A 21730-nucleotide genomic window follows, 5' to 3' on the forward strand; every position below is an offset into this window, starting at 1 on the left:
TATAACTGTATGTTGAGGCTGTAGGAGTAATCTTACGAGCATTCGCATATACCATGTGCAACGGAGTGAAGTATTCGAACGTATCTCATATTCAGTGTGAAATCTCGTGAATATTAACGGTGAGAAATTTATAAATGATATACATAATTTATTTTACTGACTGATAGGGAAAACAATAGAAAAGTGTTCGTAGAATGTAAAAACAAGGTAATTATTCTTGCTTTTTTTTTTTTTAACGATCTTTAGTTTTATTAATATCCTGTAGTCAATGTGTAATACGTGATAGATATTACATAGATACTGTATATCATCCACTTTCACTGGGCATATCTCAAAATGTCGGATAACTTTAACTGCGAATTACATTTGGTTTTCATCAGATACAGTAGAAGATTCTAAGAATGAGCTTCTCTTCAAAATGTTTGTTTCTGCGTTTGGACATGTTTCAAGTTACATAGCTTGAGTATTAAAATTTGCATAGTAATTATTGTTTATAATGTCTTGTTGATGTTACACATTTTGATCGAACACAATTTAAATGCAAGAGAACTCTTTTATGTTCAGATTCTATTAATGTTTCTCAGATATTTCACGGGGTTTAAATGTTATCCTTTCCCAGGTTTTTGGTTAAACATGATTTATAATTACAACTTTTGTTTAATTACTACTTTCATATATCTGCTTCCGTCTGCGTCAGCACAAGTATTGGTTTAAATAAGTGTTTGTTGCGCGATTTATTTACTGCATACGTTTCAACTGTTTTCTAGGACGAGACTGGGCGACATGATCAGAGAAATTATTAAACTAATTAACATTAATTTACAGTATCCGTTAATGTAAAGCTAGGAGTAATAAACAAATTAACGCTAGGTTCAATCACTGACGTAAGTGATGTAAGACGTAAAGTGTGCAGTTAAATGTGTATGTGAACTAATAACAATTGATAATTAATTTACTTGTTGGTCAGTGGGAATGTTCCAAGAATCATGTTTACTTATTTTTCTTTAACTCCTAAAATATTTTATTACTATAATGTACTAAAAGTGGCAGAGTCTATGCATCAAATTTGTGAAGAACGTTTTTTTTTCTTCTCTCTGCTACAGAATAACTAACAGGTGGTGCTTGTAATTACTAGTACCGACAAAACAAAACAGTAATATCATGTTAAATAATAAAAAAAATCTGTAAATTGCAATGTTTAATTTAAAATCCAACTAAATTTCCTATCTTGTATAGTTACCAGGCGTATAAAAAAAATCAAAGTATTACTTTACCTATTTAATTAACATATAAGATGATCCGTGGATTATGGTGATATCAGAGAGTACGTATAAATAATAATTATTATATATTACCGATAAATAACTGAGCTAATATTTGTGATAAAAACGCCAAGAGACTGCACATTTATGACATTCGTCATCATAGTTTTTAAATTTACAATGAATTTGATAGTTTTGGCGTAAATCGTGAATGTGAGGCTTCCTGGTGTCCAATGTTGCTTTAGATTGAGGCATTTTAATCGTTGCTGAAAGGCGTTGAAGATGTAAAAACACTCAACTGTGGCATACCAGAAGTAGCTGAAGAATGAAACATGTACGAAGACTTACTAGTCAAATGCTGTATGCAGCACTTATGATTTTCTGTGCATCTGGATTGAGGAAATGGGCATTGGGAAACGGTCATCCTCGATAACTGGTAGATTATGGAAAGCAAGCAGGAAGGACTGGCGTGCTTTGGATATGCCAGTCTTACGACGGATACTTTTTCAATAGATACTACCTTGCAGTGCTTTTTCCAAGATGTACAATCGTCGGAAAGAATATGGGTTGTGGTGAAGTTCCATTATCGTTTACTACATATTTAACCCATTTACTGATTTCTAATTGTTTGAGCTTTTACCTCTTAATAAATAACCTGTAAGTGATGTGGCTTCAGTTGGTATATTCTGTCTCAGCAAACAGTTGACTTGTTTACATGCAGTGGCATTATCTCCAGTGGCTTATATATGCCACTACAATTACAGGGGAAACACCCTGCCAAAAGTAAGGATTATCATCAAGGGTAATAAATGTTTCGGGCTCAATTACTTTTAATGCGGAGGGGAACATCTTTAGTAGTTACGTCACTCATCATATCAACAATTTTCTATACGTATTATTAGTGTAAAGCTCAGAATTTCATATTTGCTTCAAGATGTCGATGCAAATTCTACTCATATGAATGTTTTCAAGGCAATATTGTTAAAGGAGCTTCGAAGAAGTTGTTATACAGTCTGATAGCCAGTTCTTTGAGTACGAAACCGGTTCCTTTTTATTAGTTTTTCATTTTTTGTAACATAGTGGGAATATACAAAATGTAATTACATTTTTTTTATTGCAAGAACTGGGAAGGAAATGTTTTATTTGTTTCGCTTTAGGGTAGGCCTTGTTTTAAACACACAAACATCATTATTAAACTTGAAACTTCAATCAAAAATCATTTATATATAGACATCAATGTATTACACCGTCTTTTTTTTTCTTTGCCATAGAGGTACCTCACATGATTGAGTGAGACGTCGGGCGACGAGCATGTTAAAGCTACTAAAAATCTTGCCTTCTATGAGAGTTTTTTATAATCTTGTAGTAGGTTTCTTGGTTTTTTGTTAAGGGTCCTCTGGTGGAAAGTAATAATTTTATGGAGTTACAAATGTTGGATGCAGCAAGTAAGAAATAAAAAATCATATAACAGTGAGTAGTTAAAGTTCATTGAATAACCAGTTATTATTTGTTATTAAGCATAAAACTACATAAAGGGCTATCTATGTTCTGTCCATCATTGGTATCGAAACCCAGAGTCTAGCAGTATAAGTTTGCAGACATGTTGCTGTGCCATTGGGGAGCACTTAGAATAGAGGCACCATACAAGAAAGGATACTTTGATTTTACTTATTATGCTAATTCAGGCTATAAACCTCATAACTCCCCCCCCCAAAAAAAAAGTTCCTCACCATAAACATCTGATTGTCAAACGTACTATGAAACAGGAAATTGTGTTATTAAAATGTTGTCATGGATGCAGCGAGTTATCCGGATGTTTTCCCGTACATAACTACGAAAAAAAAAAAATGGTAATATTTTTCACTGACTACGATATGTAAACTTAGTATTGTTGACCTTGAAGAACAACATTTGCTGTTATGGAAGAAGACTGATGAGGAGACCTAAATACTACTTCTCAACAAATACTTATAAAAATATGCATACGTTCTATAGGCCTTCTAAACAATGTGGATTACTTCAGCCTTTTCAGTTCCATTCTTAACATTTAACTATTTAAAAGACCGCGTATGAACATACATATGTTCAATTAATTATTTGTTTTGTCAACACATACATAGGTATATTATTTTAAAGTTGAAACTGGTATTTTGATGTACCGAATATTTTTCATGAATGAGCAAAATAACCAAGCAATTGGCAAAAAATATTTTCTCCATTAAAATGAAGTGATTAGAAAATAATACCCTTGCAGCTAATAGGAGAAAATCACATATTAAAGAAATATATATGACTTTGATGCTTGTTTAAGTACACTGATTCTCGACAATGTTATAAATAATATTTGGTAAGCAACATATTCAAAATATATCAAATGAATAAGTAATCGAACAAGAAGAGCAAAGAGTGAAATATATAAAAATATAAAACCTAAATATATGATGTTCTGGGATGTCGTTATTTTCCAGGTTTAAGTTTGTTACTTAAGTTTTAACAAATTTTACTAGACGAAGAGTGGAAAAGAAACCTGTTGTATTGAACTTTTAAGTTCGAACGAAAACTCCTAGTGCTATATTCCACACTTCTGGGTTACCTACGTAAACAGTCGTTCCTATTATACATTCAAGAAAAGTCAGTTTCTAGCTAATGCTAACTCGCATCTCTGTACCATCACTCATCTTGAGTACAATATGTATCCCAAGTGAGCTGTGATACAAAAACAGTCATCAACGAATAGTAGTTACAAAGTGGTCATTGTGTTATGTATGTCTTTCTTAAATGAAGAATTATTGCAAGTTTACGATCTACCACACTACGATCTACTGACGACTTGCAAACGACTTAGAAAATTATTCTAATAACGAAAAGTTATTTTCTTGCTGTGAAAAGATGTTATTCTCTTGCTTCGAGAATGCGAGACTTTCTGAGATTGCGTTCCGTTCTTTATTACTTACACATACAAACTGTTATTTCATTCATTCACTTGTACTTTATGTATTGTTACGGAATGTTTCATGTGTATTATATAATATAGTAGACTAGGCCTTCATGTTAATAATGTAAAACAGTTCAAATAATATTTCATTTTCCTAAATCGATATTTAAAGGTTCTTTGAACTTTCATGTTTTTGACATCTAGAATAAGCAATATTTATGTTATCTAAGATGTGTTAACAAAAGCTATGGTTCAAAAATTTATGAAGTTCGTATCGTTTGATTAGAACTTTGGTTATAAATTGGCCAATGTTGCAAATATAGAGTACTGGATTTGTCGTTCTTTTGATCACAGATTGAAGAGTGATGAAAAGATTTCTTTTTTTTTAATATACCGTATTTCCCGGCCCATTTTGATTAGTTAAATTTTGAAAAAAAAACAACAACACAAGAATAAGGTGGCAGTACTTCCAATCTTACCAAGATGTTTCATGGATTGTTTAGTGACTTACCGTACATAAATCCTCTTTCCCACTTCTCCTGTTTTGTGAGCTTTTGTGTATATGATTATCATATCTACTTTTGAAGGTGTGTAACTTATATTACTATTAAAATAGTTATATTATTATCAGTAATAAAGTTACTTTAAGTGTGAGTAGTTAAAAAGAGTGCTGATATTACAATACCATATGTACGGTGACCTGTTCTTGTTTGTTTATTTGTTACTTCATACTAAGTAACTTATTTCATTCTGGGTCGTATAGAGGAGCTTGGATTACTGTCCAGCAGAGTTGCAGATGATTTTCTTGGATTTTTACCAAGTTAAATAAAAAACACGTAACTAACCTTATTTTATTAAGAACTTGATATTTTTTCTTCTTTATTGCTAAACAATTTAATTTCCTTCACTTTTTTGCACAATTTTTCAGACGGTTGCCATTCTTTACATGTGTTTTCTGAAATATTTTTGCCACATAATAAGGCATTTAATGTTTCCGTACTTAGCAAAGAGAACAGCCTTTCTGCTGCAGCTGAAGAATGAGGCAATGATAGTAAGTTTATCATTAATTTGGAGATAATTGTGAAACGAAATTTATCTCCACATTTTTCTTGATAAATATAATACCAGTGTTTCTCTGGTTCTGAAATTTCATTCTCTTGTAAAGTTAACTTTCGTCATTTTCTATTGATATCTTCATACTCTTTTATTTCCTCAATAATATTAGGAAATCTCGTGGCCAATGGAATAATTGAATGTGACTGTCCTTGAGAAACATTTTTTGGATTTGAAGCTTCAAGTAGCTGTAAATACGTGAATATACTAGATGATACAAACCATTTGTACATTTCCTTGCTTAGTTTGACATAAAAATTCAATGTCTTAAGCTGAAATTCTTCGAGTTCTTTGGTTTGGATTTTGGAAGAATATTCTAGAAAGATGCTTTCAGTTCTTGCTTCACGATATATTTCACTTAAGGGAAGGTAACTGAAGGATCATTGATGTTAACTTTCGATATATCTGCATCTTTTAGTACTTCTCTTTTAATAAAATTACCAAGGATACCTTTCATACTACTGTTGATGAAGGCACGTAGCCTATGAATTCTGAAGCTCTCAGCTTAAAACTCTAAATTTATTTTATTTACATATGGCAGAATAAGAGTTAAAAATGCAAAGTACGTTTTTACAATTGGATTCTGTTATCCTTTTAGTATTGTAGAGGGTAAACTCATCCCATATTCTAATGCCGCTGAAGTACAAATTAAGACAAGTGCTGACCGTTAATTCAGTAGTCTTTCTACCACTTGCTGAAGTGATAATCATCGAGTACAGCTACGACGTAAAATCTTTTAAGGATCAATCTGGGTAAATTCCTGAAATTCTGCATATTCAAATAATCTCTTTGGGCTGTTTAACAAATATGAATAAATATTTCTAGTTAGCTTTCCTGAGGAAGTTGGAAGTTCAGAACATACATAGGATGCACATAAATGCATTGAATGGCATATGCAACCTTGTACAAAGAGATATGGCACTTTCTGCTTTAGAAGACTTTGAACACCACTCTTTGACCCCATCATTACATTTGCATTATCACTTGTATAGCCTATCAAATTTTTAAATTGGATTCCATGTTTCTCGAAAAATTTACTATAGAATTGTAGATGCCTTGTGAAGTACAGCAATTGATTTTCAAAAGAGTTCAAAACTTGTCAACTGCGTTTTGACCATGGCTATTATAAAATCTAGCTATTAGAACACGTTGCTTTTTTGTAAATACATCTGTACTTTCATCAATAATTAATGAAAATTTAATATTCTTTAATTTGCTGTAAAAATTTCAAAGTATTCCTCACCAATGACATTACGAAAAATAGCTGTTTCTTTTGTTCTTGCACATTTAATTCCCTTAGCAATTTTAGAATCGGGGCTTGCATTAGATCGAAAGCCTGGAAGATGATCTTCTATTGATTTAAATGGGGATATTGTGTTCTACCATAAACGTTTGTTTTGGAATTTCGCACAAAGCTACTCGAGGGCTATCTATGCTAGCCGTCCATAATTTAGCAGTGTAAGACTAGAAGGAAGGCAGCTTGTCATCACCACCCACCGCCAACTCTTGGGCTACTCTTTTACCAACGAGTAGTGGGATTGACCGTCACATTATACACCCCCACGGCTGGGAGGGCGAGTATGTTTAGCGCGACGCGGGCGCGAACCCGCGACCCTCGGATTACGAGTCGTACGCCTTACGCGCTTGGCCATGCCAGGCCTCTATCATAAACGTAAACATTTTCAGTTCAATGAAATCCACTTGAGACATACTATATGAAGAAGTAGAAGGCCGTAAGAAATCAGTTAATTTAGAAGTCTGGGCACTTGCTTTAGTATTTTTAAATGTTTTTCACTGTCAAGATGTTTCTCAAGTATGGTAACACTCTCAGATAAATCACAACTGCATATTTTACAAAATGACTTAAGTTTTTCGAACTTGACTAAAACAACTAAACCTAGTATCATTAGGCCATTTTTGTGGCAATTGACGTTTCTGTTCGTAATTAGTCTTATGCAGGCTTATTTTTTTGCATAGACTTTCTACTAAATCACTATCCTTATCACTCCTTTTCTCAGCCATTATGACCTGTGGGTTAGGTTAAATGTAAATTGAATAAAATTATAAAAATTAAGCAAAACACAAATTTAAAATTAAACAATGCATTACACTGTAAATAAATACTGACACTTAATGAGTCACAACTCACGAAATCATAACAATAGTTAGTGTATGAAAACAAGACTAAAAAAGCCACCGGTGGATCTTTATTGTCTGAAATTATCTTGTGCCTGCGTAATGAGCCCTTATAAATCGTATTCAAACATTTAGACATAAAACTTGCACTTGTAACTCATTATTACAAGGTCAAATTTCACGTAAGAGGTAATAAATTTGAAAACCTTTTATTGGCCATGCAACAGGTAAATTAGCAAAATTTGCCAAATTTCATGAAAGTTTAACCAAATTTGGTATAAAAAAAATTACCAGATTCGGCAACCTTGCTATCTAGAATCAAAACGCTTCCTTTAGGCTTAGGTTTAGGCCTATGAGCAACGTAACCTTCGGCCTGGAAGACGTAGGATAAATTTTTGAAACTTATTCTGGGCGAAAAATGGCGTCTTAGACGCCAGAAAATACAGTAACTTTTATAATGAAATGAATTAATTGAAATAAAGCAGCATTTTAAATTTCTTTCAATTAACAGCGTTTATGTTTCGTTTTTATCATGAACGACGATAATGGTTTATAATGGGATTCGCCCAAGAATTTCAAAAGAATTCTAATAGAACATAAGAGCCAAAACCATCTTAAAAATCAGTCTTATTTTTGAAATAACACTCAAGACCTCCTATCCCAATGATTAAGGCTGCTAAAATAAATGATAATAGGAAAAACGTTGATTTTTCTGGTTGTTGGACAAAATCCAAAATTCATCCATTTGTTGTTATTATTATTCGTATTATTCTTGTTTTACAACCCTACAGAAAAAGAGCTATGAATATTTGATTCAAACTTGAGTAAACCTACAAAAACCAAAACAAAAAAAACTGCACAGGTAATAGGAATACTTTTGCTTTGATTCTTGAAAGAAAAGAGATATTTTATCAACTTTTTTTCACCGCTACTGGCCAAGTTTCTTTTCGAAGACATTCGAGTAACTTAACCCTACAGCAAAAACGGCTAGGCATACTATAGTTAGTACAATTTATGCATGTGTATTTCGTTGTTAGTTTGCAGTATATTAGCGTACATTAATCAATTATTATCTGATCCAGTCGTTCTAACTCAACACGTTTGGTTAGTTCTGTTAATGAACAACACGTGCTCGAGGTTTCGATGTTCACATTGAGGCTCTGCATAAGACATTTGCCTAAGATTTTTTATTTTTATCATTATTTGTACATATGTGAAATGCAATAGACCCCAGTGAAAGAAGACCAAGTGTTGACAGCTGTGCTGCTGCTAATTGAAAACCCAAAAACAAACTCGACGAAATTGTACTTTATGAACATATACATGTATATAAACAGTATGGCTAAATATTTGTTTTAACAGTGGAAGTAATGTTAACATTCAACATCTGGACAGAAAAATACAAAACTCAAACCATTAAAACTCGTAAGTAATGAATTTTTACGTATACTCCACTACCAAAAATTACTGGAAATGACGTAAGCCCCTTTTTAATGACAGAGGGGAACTTGTTGACTCGCTTTTTTTTTACATGCATAAATGCCCCCTAGTAGCACAATGGTATATACGTCTTCGGAGTTACTGCGCTAGGAACCGGGATTCGATACCCGTGGTGGGTAGAGCACAGATAGCTCGCAGTATTGTTAAAATGTATTTTTTACGACTAATTTTTAACGTTGCAACACGTATTACTATAGAGATAGGTATAGAGAATGTTATGAAATAAATAGGTAAACACGAGAAACGACAAAAAGGAAAACATAATGTATATTTTTTGATATGCAATATATAAATATTAAATTTTCTTTTATATTCAGGTCTAAATGAAAGTTCTTCCTAGTCTTAACTGACAAGGCTACATGCTGACGACGTAAGAGAATTTCTTGACAACATCGTGAAGTTACATTGTGTTGAGGGTAACCAAGCAGCAAAACGTACAACTAACTCATCATTTAGAATATGGTGGTTTACAATTAAATATTGAACAATGATTTAGTCTGATCGAACTGGAAGAAACGGTTAAGATATTCTAGTTGGCTAATTTTATAGCTATTATAATGCATTACATCAGCAATAATAATAGAAGACACCAGGAAGCGTTTTCTTTGACATGCCATAGGCCTCGCTTCAACAGTTTATTTTCCATATGGTACTCCATCATAACATTCGCTTTTCAAATTTACATTGTTTTCAACAGTATTCAGAAGTTTATCAAATACTTAGCTCTGCCATGGCCAATGGATGACCAGCCGTTTGTGGAACTGAATGTTTATGTTACTCTTATTGTGGCAGCACTGATCCTATTACCATTTTATGTCGCCTCTTGTGTTGTTAAAGTAGGAAACTTCGCTAACGATGGAGGAAAGTGGGGTAAGAATGACAACATCGATAAAACTACATATGAAAATTTGCATGGTAATAAGCTCATAAGATGGTTTAAGATATTATGGAAACACGGCGGACCAACAGCACCTTTCCTACACGTGTGTGTAGCGTTCTGTTTGTTAATGCCAAGGTTATTAATCCAGGCCCGTTTGATTCAGCATGGATTTCTTAGTAAAGGTAAGTTTCATATATATATATATATTAACTTTCATGTAAAAATATTTGTTTACTTTGTTAACGATTGTGTTTGTTCGTTGCTCCAGACCCTGCACACACCACTAAGCAGCTAAAGAATAATTAGTTATTATGTTTTAGCAACAACAAAACAAAAACATTGTCATGAACTAATATCATTTATCCTGCTCGGTTCTTATTTATATAAATAAACAATCTTATGTGCAATCGAGTTATCTGACGTGCAAATGGTGGGGTCGTTTAGCTTAAATTATGCATATATTGAGATCTCGCATAATCTTGTGTTAGTTATTAGTTGGAAGTTCGTAGCACAGTTTAAAGAGCTTCAGATTGTTAAATAACTATTATTAAACCTAAATATATATATATATATATTTTGAAAATCATCGAATTAATGAAAGGTGCTCAATCAATATTGGCTACAAAAGTATCAGTGTCTTAGCAGGAAGTGGAGCCATTTCCAAAGCAATGATATAGTTGTTTGAAAGCTTGGACAATGTAGACAATCATTCACGATTCAAGAAAGATGGTCACTATCTTTTAATAATGGTTCATCGTGTTAAAGGTATCTGTTTCAAAACAGACTTGAAACAAGTGTTTCAAGACTGAAACAGATGTGTGCAGCCACAAATATATGCCTTGTCAATGTTCGGACGTTAGGAACACATTTCGGAAGGACACTCTGTTTAATATTTCATTCATTGTAAGAAACAAAACGTCTCATTTGCAATGGTTTAATAAGAACACATCAAGACATATGAATATTATTTTTATACGAGATGCTATATAATAGGTATATACTTATTTAGAAATAACTTCAAACCAAATGCAACCTCATATTCATACAAACACGTAATTTGTATGTTATGGTAGAGCTATAATGTAGGTAGGTATACGCATTAGTGAACGTACTGATCTCTATTTCCTACACAATAATACCTTTAATACTGTACTTTATAAAGGTCACTTCCTACGACCCTTTATCCTGTTGTATGATAGTGTATTTGGCTCTTGAATAAGCCTTTTGGATGTTAAATTTTATATCATGCTAAATTGGTCGACACTTTCCTTGAATAAGAATCAGATTACTAGTAACCTGCACGTATAGAGACTCCAGTGCCACTAAGCATGAAGAGGATGCTCTTGGAATATGTCTTATTCATCAAGTAACTCTAAACACTAAAACTGTTCTGTAAGTAACTCTTTCACAATAGCGATCTAGTACTCCTCGGGACCTTATCATTTCTCTGATTTCAAATATAGTGTCAGGTTACCCCTTGCTGTTTGTAGTGACCATATTTCATGTTGAAATGAAATGTCAATAACTATGGAGGTTTAACACCGCCTCCATCTAAGGTTAATTTAGGGGGTTGACTTAATGTATTTAAGGTCATACCGGTCATTAAATATTTCGTTTTAATAAAAAATCACCTGAGAAGAATGATTGACATTATTTAATAGCAGTTTTTTGGCGCTGTAACGTTTAGAAGATTATGAATTGAATCCGTCTTTTGTTTATGCACTCTGCTAATACATAAACCTAAATCTTATTAAATCAATCTTCCCAATATAACGTTTGTTATAAGATCGTCAAACCTTTTCAGATTTAATACTAAAATACTAAGAATTCGGACTTGCGTATATCGATTTGTTGACTGTACTTCGTAAATTATTACTCATAAAACGCATGACTCTCAGTCTTGCAATGTAAGTATTTCAATTTACCTTCTTTAATTTTTGAAAATGGTATTTCACACCAAAAGAATGTCTGTTAATTGCTGTCCCATCTCGTTAATGATCGCTATATCTTATATGCTTGCTCTTAATGTAAAGAAAATGCGCCTGGCATGGCCAGGTTGTTAAGGCGTTCGTTCGTAATCTGAGGGTCGCGATTTCAAACCCCAGTCACACCAAACATACCCAGCCTTTCCTCCGTGGAGGCATTATAAAGTGATGGTCAGTCCTACTGTTCGTTGGTGAAAGAGTAGCTCAAGAGTTTATGACTAGCTGCGTTCCCTCTAGTTTTACACAGCTAAATCAGGGACAGATAACCCTCGTGCAGCTTTTCTCGAAAATTAAAAAAAAAAACAGTCAACTTAACGTTAACTGATCTAAAGAGCTAGCGTTGTCAGCTGTGTTACATGAGCACGTGTGTATAAAAATAGCATGTGTTACAGAACTTTAACACAATCAATTCAGACATTCCCAAAGGACCTTTCAGTTTCAGGTAGCTCTTTGATATCATCCTAATCACTAGTAGTAAACAGTTCATCACGTATTGTGTAATTCCAAGTCTTTCATATGAAGTTCTACGTTACCCAAAGAACAGCTTAAGAATGTCATTGTTTGTCTTCGTATTACACAGTGCAGTACGGTAAAATTATGGTTGACTGGAAGGAACATTACATTTTCAGAGTATTTCACATTACACCACCTTGATTACGGATAAATTGTCCTTCTGATTAAACTATTGCTTAGTAGGTTGTGTTGAAACTAATTGCAGCAAATGATATTAATCGTATTGGAAGAAAAACATCATGAAGATATCAGTACAGTCCAGCGTTAGCTTATTGAGCTATGTTACTGTACATTACACGTCTAACAATTATAATTGCCTGACTGTGATGTCCTGAAAATGTTTTCATGTAACACTTGGACCTACTAGTATACTGTCAGTCTAAAAAAATTATTTATCTCTCACTCTTAGCTGATCGTGTTTCAAGACTGTCAGAGCGAGAAAGATTGATTTGGTTTGTTTTGAGTTTCTCGCAAAGCTACACGAGGGTTATCTGCGCTAGTCGTCCATAATTTTGCAATGTAAGACTAGAGGGAAGGCAGCTAGTCACCACCACCGTCCGCCAACTCTTGGGCTACTCTTTTACCAACGAATAGTGAGATTGGCCGTCACATTATAACGCCCCCACAGCTGAAAGTGCGAGCATGTTTGAGACGGGGATTCGAACCCGCGACCCTCGGATTACGAGTCGAGTGCCTAAACCATCTGGCCATGCCAGGCTTAGGAGCGAGAAAGAGAGTGAATTGTATAAAATAGTGAACTAAATTTTGAACATCATATAACATTAGTTCAAGTTGTAGACGCTTCCAAAATATATTTAAGTGATTATTTTTTGAACAGATACTAATATGGATATAAAATGTTGCCATTAGTTTGTAATCAAGAATATTGCCCAGTCATAATGAGTTTATTACATATGTATCACGTTGAATTGATAGGGACTGGTCGGTGAAAACACAGAAACAAGGTTGACTTCATTCTGATTTCACATGGCTCGATTGCTTCACTACCTTCTAAAACATAAATAAAAATAAACTGTAACATACCGATCTGTTAAAGCTTTGCAGTTATTTTTGGAACTAACAGCAGTGTTTTTATCCTCTAGTTTTACAGGACTGTCTACTGACGTTCTACGTCCACATGATATTTTTTTAACCAACATGAAGTTGAGCTTTCTTTCTTATACCAATTTTGGAGAGTCACATATTTTAGTCTCTCTCTTTTCTTTTTTTTTTCCTGGTCGTTTATCGCAGATAAAACATTCCTGCCTATTAAAATAACCTCTTATGTCAGGCACACTTTATCATGGGTGTTTTTTATACAGCAAAGAATGTGCAAAAATATCGTTCTTACGTTTCCAGGTTACATTTTAAGTTGAGCATTTCTCTTTGTTTTGTAAAATGCAATAATTCTTAATCACAATTGTTTCAAAATTTAGCGAAAGATTGTATAATTGTATAAGTATATATATATTTTTTCATAAACAAACTATTGGTGTAATAAATAAGAGTACGTTTTCTACATTTAGTTTCTAAGCAAAGTTGCAAGTACTAAAAATAATAAAAAGTATTCAAATGTTTTGCCCTTTTTACAGCTAATATCTGGAATACGGATCTGGATTTTATGATTACGCACAGAGATCGCTTGGTGGCGCTTAAGTTTCTTTCGACAATAAATGAAACTTATATTTCGCAAAAGGAAGTAGCAGGTGTACAAGAAAGACCAAAAACAGTAACTGAAAAACAACTAGAAGACATGGCTCCTGTCTCATCAGAGTTTCTCAATTTTGGATTGGCCTTATTTGTGTATGCAGTGCGCTATCCTTCTGTCTTCTGGCGAGTCAACAAGGGGTTTTCCTTCATCTTTTCGATTGAGACTGTTCTCACTGCCGTGCAACAACTTCTTGCTTTTACTGGGTTCACGGTTCTCTACAAAGTTCACATATATGGACCTTCACAGGTCCTTTTGAGGTTCAGTCCGCTACTTCTGAATATTTCGTTAAGTTTATTGCTGTTTTTGGCTTATAATTTTGTTTTACTAATGTCCTCCAGCATTCTCTACATATATGGACTTCAAAAGTTCCGTGAATTTGAAGAACAGCAAGTCCAGAAACGTCATATCACCTGGACAGAAGAATCTCGACGTCTTTGGGGTTACATTCCCCACTTGAGTGCCCTCTTAACACTTCTCCTGGTGATCTCGATCTCCGCACCTTTAATGTACGATTTTACATTAGTTTATTGTGGTAGTTTGGATGGAGCCGTATTATCTGCGGTAATTAGTACCGTAATGCATCTTTTACTTTGGGTGTTACTATGGTTAGGACTCACTGTCAAACAGTCTTGGAGATTCAAAAGTTTCAAAGACGTCATTTACCCCTTTGACTGTGGTAAATCAAAAACATTTAATGGTTCGGAACTAGAGCTGTTGAATGATAAAATGGAGCTACCACTACTGGTTATTGAAAATGGTCAGACTTACCACATAACAGAAAAAAGACCAAAAGATGCCATCATAGATATAGTTCAGACATGCATGATGCACAAATCATCACTAAACGATTATGAAGACATCTATTGGTTGAAATCCAATTTTTCTTTTTCAAAGTGTGTAGATAGACCAGTACGATGTGTTAAAAAGTCAAAGTGCAACGTACAACAAAAATCGTCTTTTTCCAAACAGCAGAAAATAATATTTGAAGATAGGCTTGTCGAAGCTCCTGTTAAACGAATGGGATTCTTTAACAGTAAATCATCAAATAGTTTCGGAAAAACCAGAAAACCACATGTTAAGTTTGAAACTGATTTTGTTATAAATTCGTATAGCGGAAATTATACAACACTGCAAGAAGCAGTCAGTGATAGAGACGATGGATCTCAAATACCAGCACTAAAGGTAAGAAGAATAAGGTACATTTTAAGTTCTTGAGCAGAATAGTAAATACGTTGTAAGAAGTATATGGTATGAACATTTGAGTCCAATATAATAACTCATTTTAAGCTGTATAGCTGTATACTAGTAACTTTCATTTATTTTTACTTGCGAATATGTACAGAAGTATTGATACTTTTTCATAGAACAAGAAGAAATTTATTAATAGTTACAACTATGAAATGTTATTTTATGTACATTTCGAATTCTCTTTTTCAGTTTTCACTATTTTTTCATTAAATAAGGCCTATCTTGTGGGTAATTGAATAGAAATGTGTTAGAAACTAGCAGATTTTAGTATTCATAATAATGAATTGTAATACAAGTAGTTTCGTTTACTAAGTAACAGTCAGTCTTGGGTTTTTGCACTTCATGAAAATTGAAAAAACAACAACTTCTAGTTACAGAGTTGTCCTCTTCTCCGTTTCACGAACCAGTACAATGTAAGTGCCCGCCCTCTGTTGGACGAAGGAGACTACAGTTTGCTTTTTGACAACCGTCGAATTTCTAACAGGATCTTAACTCCTGTTGTTGTTCACAATGGCTTCCAAGCTACACCAGGTGACTTTACTCCACGCAGCACCCTTAGCACTGATTCAGGAATCACTAAAAGTCAGGGAGACGAAGGTGATTTCCAAGATAATCTGACTGGATCCATCAGTGAATCCTCCACTTCGGATAAAACAGATAGTGACTCTCCCAGTGGAGTTCATTCCAGTTGCATTACGATTGAAAATAGGTCATGTAGTCTAGAAAACGTACCAGCTATGAAGCCACCAAAATTCAGTTGGAAAACCTTTTCATTACAAGACCACGCGAGTCCAACTACAAGAAATGACTTGATTGATAATTCTATCCTCAATGCCTCAGTATTACCTGAAAATCAGTTTTATGACAACCTTTGCGAACCAACCATGATACCCGGGCAACAATATAATCTGTCTAGCGATATCCATGATGGCAGCCACAAAGAACGATTTCCTAGAGTTACGAATATGCACATAGCATCTTTAAACGAACAGTCTAATTACGTAGAAAATCCAATTCTCAGTGCCTCTTTCCACAACGACTCTACCCCTTTTTGGCTTCAGCACCTAACCATGGGCGATAGTGAACTTTACAGTAAAATTCATTTCATCGGACAGCCTGTGTATAATGAAAAGTTACTTCTCCGTCACCAAACTAAAAGAGATTCAGCCAACTTCTCGTTAGCCTCGTCCGGAGACTCGGATAATAATGTACTTCGTTCTTAATCTCCTCGGACCAACAACATAATAATTATGACAATGTGTACATAAAACTGGCAGTGCGGTTTATAAAGTGCCTGGCTAGCCTTAATACACACACTGTTTATTTGTATACTTCTAGAAAATAGGCAGTTTGACATCAGGGGTGGGGCGGAACTATCCGGAACTCTATTCTACCTCGTGATGATTCAAGTCATTAGCGTACATAGTTTTCTCATTGGAATGTCAAAGGTATTCATAAAAGAATGTTCCACCTCTTGTGACATCCCAACTTAACTACTGTATGAGAAGACTACGATTTGTTCAAAGTACAGTTAGAAGTTTTGCACTGTGAATTTTCTGAATGGCATACTTTGTTTTCAGTCGGAAGTGACTACAGAAGTATACCAAAGAAACGATCTTGAAGGCAATATATTCTTGTCTGTAGTGTTTTTGAGAGTGTATGGAAAGATGAAGCTTGCAGTAAAGTTCATCTTAATTAAGTATTTGTGTCTAAGAAGTTCCAAATGACTTTCACATTCTTAACTTCGGTTGAAAAGTGGTAAAGATTTTGATGCTGATGTGTTCTAAAGCTAAATAATATCATTCGTTTCTAATTCTTTATGAAATACCTAGCGCAAATCAGAATACTTTAAACATTTTGCTACAATTAATTTTAAATGTTTTAAAAATTTCAAGTGAAAATTGCAGTGGCTCAGTAGCAAGTCTGAAGGTCTTTGACCCTAAAACCTGGGATTCGATACTCATGGTAGGCACAGGACAGACAACTGTGTAGTTTTGTGCTCATCTGACAAGCCAACCATCATTAATAACTAACTTGTATTACTGCAAGTTAATCATTAAAATAGTACCGTTTTAAAATTTTATTTCCGGTTCGCGATTCTCTTGTGTGAATAACTAAAACTTAAGACTTTAATTCGACAAGCTGGGTATATATATGGTTAGATGTTGATGAAATGCTCTCTACAATTTAGTTTAATACTCTGCTCATACGTTTTATAAACGGTAATGTTACTACTCATAGTTGTCCTTTCATATTTCAAGAATATGTTCTATCAATACTAAAAACACTAAAACTAATAAACATGATTCTACTCCTGACTAACCCAATTATTCAACTGATAACTGTAGATATTTTCTATTCTGCTACATTTTTATTAATAATTAAATTTGTTTTAGTATATAATAACTTTAAATGCACTTGAACATTTTAAAATTGAAAACAGACGGGATCTCAAACAAATATATATATTTGTACTTAAACTGCTTATCGTGTGAGTTTGATTGTTTAAAGTACAGAAATGTTTAATTGTCCCCTTCTTTGTGACGCGCAAAGACTAGTTTCCTTTGTTTTCAAATTTTAAGTAGTAGGGATAGGTTTGTTACCTGAATCACTTTTGATTCCATTCATACGTTTGTTTCTAATATAATTAGAATTATTGTATTTTCAAATATTTATGCCAAATATTTTAACTCTTGTTTTAATACTTACGTCTTGAAAGCCAAACATTATATTTTATTATTGTTCAATATTTTACTTATAGTTTTAACCTTTAATTACTTCAGTAATTGATTAGTCATAAATCTCATAACTAATTTTTTTTTTACAAAAATTATTAGTTTATATAAAGAAGGTATATTTCAGCCGAGCGTAGCCCAATGGCTAACATGCCTAGTTGATGTTTGAAGGTTCGCATCTCGTTACCGCCATAGAGAAACAAATATAATATTGCACTTTATATTTTGGAGAGATGGTGGTTGATAGTACTGACAGTCAAACAAGAGAAGCATAAGGAGTTATTAATGTTGACTAGCTACATTGCTCGTATTCTAGCACTTAAAAATTAAGGACGGCTGGCACAAATAATCTTCATGTAGCTTTGTGAGAACTCCTTCCAAGAAAAGAAAAAACAAAACATACTGATTTATGCAAAAGCTTTAAATTGCGTATGAGAATAAAAAACTTAGAGCCTTATTACTAATGCGAAACCGAGATACAATCGCTTATATTTATTTGTAGTTAACACAAAGCTATACAATAGACTATCTGTGCTCTTCTCGCCACGGGTATTGAAACCCCGGTTTCTAGCGTTATAAGTCTGCAGACATACTGCTTTGTCACTAAAGGACAAATTGCTTAAAAGATATGTGGAATTAGCAGTATAATTAAGGTTAATACTGATCATTTCAAATTTCTGGCAAAGATACTGAAGCTATCTGCCGATTTTCGTAATTTTGACCGGAAGAAAGGCAGATAGTCAACAGTGCTATATTGTTCACGCTAAGTGAATGGGCGTCTTTATTATCACACGCTCACTATTTAAAGTGTAAAGAAAAATTTTGAATCGAACTCGGATCAATAACTTCATTACAGGGTCAACCTGCACTCTTTATTTAATAATGAAAAACTGAATGCATTTTGAGTGCGATTATTTTCATTACCTTATATGATGTAAAACAATAAATGTGTTAAAGAAACCATTTGCCCATTATGTCAACTCGTAACATTAGCATAATATTTAAGTTTACATACTTTCTAAAAATTAGTTGTTGTGCACAGTTTTCTATAGTTTTATAACCTTTTTTTTCATGACTTTCGACCTCACTTGAAACCATGAATGGTTTGCACTTTTGGATATATTTGTTTTTTAATCAATTATAAACTATTTTAATAACGATTTTGTTTATTTTTTGACCTTTAAGTACATATACATGTAGTACGTTGAACAACATAAGTAGCTAGTATGTAGTTTTTAATATTCGTAAAACGTTTCAATAGAATAGAAATATAGAATATAATAACGTTCTAAAAACACGAGAAATTCCTCAGTAACCGTGGCACTTAAAATAATTTGAGGCAGGATAACATTAAATTAATCTGAGGCCTTGGACGTTGTCAAATATATCAATTGAAAGGAGTTAACCCCTAAATTCAAAACTGTAATTAGATCTCGAATCGGTCGAGAGACGGCGGAGCTATGAGTAAACACTTTGTATTCGAGAGCCATTCTATAAGTTGTATGACGCGGCTAAAAACAAGTGAAATAACATAAAATTTGTTTTTGATAGAGTGTGTATTTTACTTATTATAGTAATAATATCTATAATTATAAATTTTTAACCTTGTACATTGAAGAAACACGTTCAATTTTTGAAATCCTGAATAACTTTTTTATGTATTTAGTTTTTTTCTGCTTCCATATAATTAACCAGTCCCTGACTCAACGAGTATATGTTAAGACATAAAATTATTTTATAATCAATTAAACCATTAAAGATTAAAAAGGATGAAGTTATAGAGTAAATTTCGAAAGGGGACGACTAATCATTTGTTCATCACATAGAATAATACTGCAAAAAAACATGGCAATCAAACTTCCCCAGTGGATCAGCGGTGTCTTATGGATTTAGAGTACTAAAATTTAGGATTAGATTCTTCACGGTGGACAGACCATATGTAACCCATTTTCTAGCGTTGCGCTAAAAACAACAGCAGAAAACTAAAAAGCGACTACAAAATTTTGAACTCGAGATTTCGTTCCTAATTCTCTCGAGGAGCTTGTGTCTTCTGGATCCTTTCTTTTTTGTACACATGATAATGTTAAAAGAGTGTAGTTATTAACGGATCCAACTTATAGAATTAACACGGAAGCCTTTTAATTCTTATATTTTTTAAAAAGCTTATGCAAATAATTACTTGTGTATTGATCCGTATTTATCTGGTTTCATTTCTGTACAAAATATAATATTTTGCATTACTTTGAATAAACAACTCAAACTATTAATACCTTTATGCTGTTTTTTTAGTTTTATTATTAATTACGTAACAAGTTTGTTTAATATGTTAAGAGTTTTATATGTAGAAATTTTAATACATTGTTACACTTAGTGTTTAGCTACTTAACGTTTTGCTTTCTTTGAGTGTTTGTTACATTTTCTTGAATGTTTACACTGTGAACAAAATGTATGCTCTACAATTGTAAATAAGAACTTACCTTAACAAAAATAAAAGATGTTTGTAACATCAGATTTAAAGAATAAATGTATTTGAATATTTTTATTAAGTGTTCTAAACACAGGTACCGATTAGAGTAGATTTGGTGCGTTTGATATTAAACTTTTTATCACTTTGACTTGTAAATCCTTATTAATAAGAGGCCTAAGCCAAAATGTTATATTTCTGATAATATCTTAATATCTTGGAATAAACATATTTATATATTCTGTTTGTTAGAAACTTGTTATTATTTTTCAATCAATCAACACAAGTATTTAAGCACAAAGATATTAATAAACTACTATATATTATTGTTTGAAATTTATTTTACGTTAAGCATATGGGACTTGCTCTTTTTTAAAACAAAACTCAGTGAATTGAGTATGTTACACTAAAGCGATTTTGGAGCTTTACCACGCCTGATTATTGCTTTGTCTGACGACTGTGCATCTTGACAATTTATTTGCAAAGCAATTTCCAATGCAAAAGACTGCTTTCATTCCTGCAAGCATTCATTAATCCATCTAGTTTACGAGAACAACTTTCTCCAAGCACCAATTTCAACAGCCTGATCGAACAAAAATTCAGACTACTTGACCATGGTTGTGAAACGTCTTACTGTAATTTTCTTTCTTGATGGTTCCGTTTTTTTAAGGTAATTCATATTCTTTTGTTTTCCAGTGCTATTAAGGACCAAAGAAACCTCTTCTCTCCGTCCCAAATACATCTTTCTGATGTGAGTTTATGATGGTTTTGCATCTAAAAGATTGATACAAACACTTTCTAAATGCGAGAAATTGTCAAAAAGTAATCCTGATAAACGTCTTTCCACTGTGGATTTATATGGGCTATTATTGTCACATGACTTCTTATTTGCTTATGCGAAAACGTAAATAAAATGTACCTAACCCTGTAAAACATACTACGTTCTCTTCTTTTTTGGTAAACGAAATGTAAAAAGACCCTACAATATCGATACAAGTGTTAATATTTTATATGCTATGTTTAGAGTCAAGATGAATTAGGTCACCTTCTAGGACTGGCACCAAGGGACTAGCCCATTATTAATTAGACACAAAAGAAACCGTAAAGAGGTTGAAGTTGGAACATAACGGAATAATGTTAACTTTTTTGAAAACTAGAAAAGTGTACATGAGGTGAAAAGTAATAAAAACAAATGGAACTTCTGTATTTGTTTGAAGAGTTTATGAAAATAGTGTATGCAACTATTAA

The 21730-nt window shown here is 33.2% G+C and overlaps 1 protein-coding gene across 2 annotated transcripts; it reads left to right on the plus strand.

Annotated features, from left to right (window-relative positions):
* Nucleotides 1-20727, plus strand: LOC143229080 (uncharacterized). Of its 2 annotated transcripts, none has more exons than XM_076460864.1 (4): nucleotides 1-119; nucleotides 9264-10008; nucleotides 13917-15217; nucleotides 15655-20727. In XM_076460864.1, exons 2-4 carry the CDS (start codon nucleotides 9504-9506, stop codon nucleotides 16504-16506), a joined length of 2658 nt encoding a protein of 885 aa, XP_076316979.1. In that variant the 5' UTR covers nucleotides 1-119; nucleotides 9264-9503; the 3' UTR covers nucleotides 16507-20727. The 2 variants fall into 2 exon arrangements, with proteins under 2 accessions (XP_076316979.1, XP_076316980.1); XM_076460865.1 differs by having other exon boundaries at nucleotides 46-207.
* The last annotated feature ends 1003 nt before the right edge of the window (nucleotides 20728-21730 follow it).

Source organism: Tachypleus tridentatus, chromosome 10 (genome assembly GCF_004210375.1).
Source record: "Tachypleus tridentatus isolate NWPU-2018 chromosome 10, ASM421037v1, whole genome shotgun sequence".
Taxonomy (NCBI): Eukaryota; Metazoa; Arthropoda; class Merostomata; order Xiphosura; family Limulidae; genus Tachypleus; species Tachypleus tridentatus.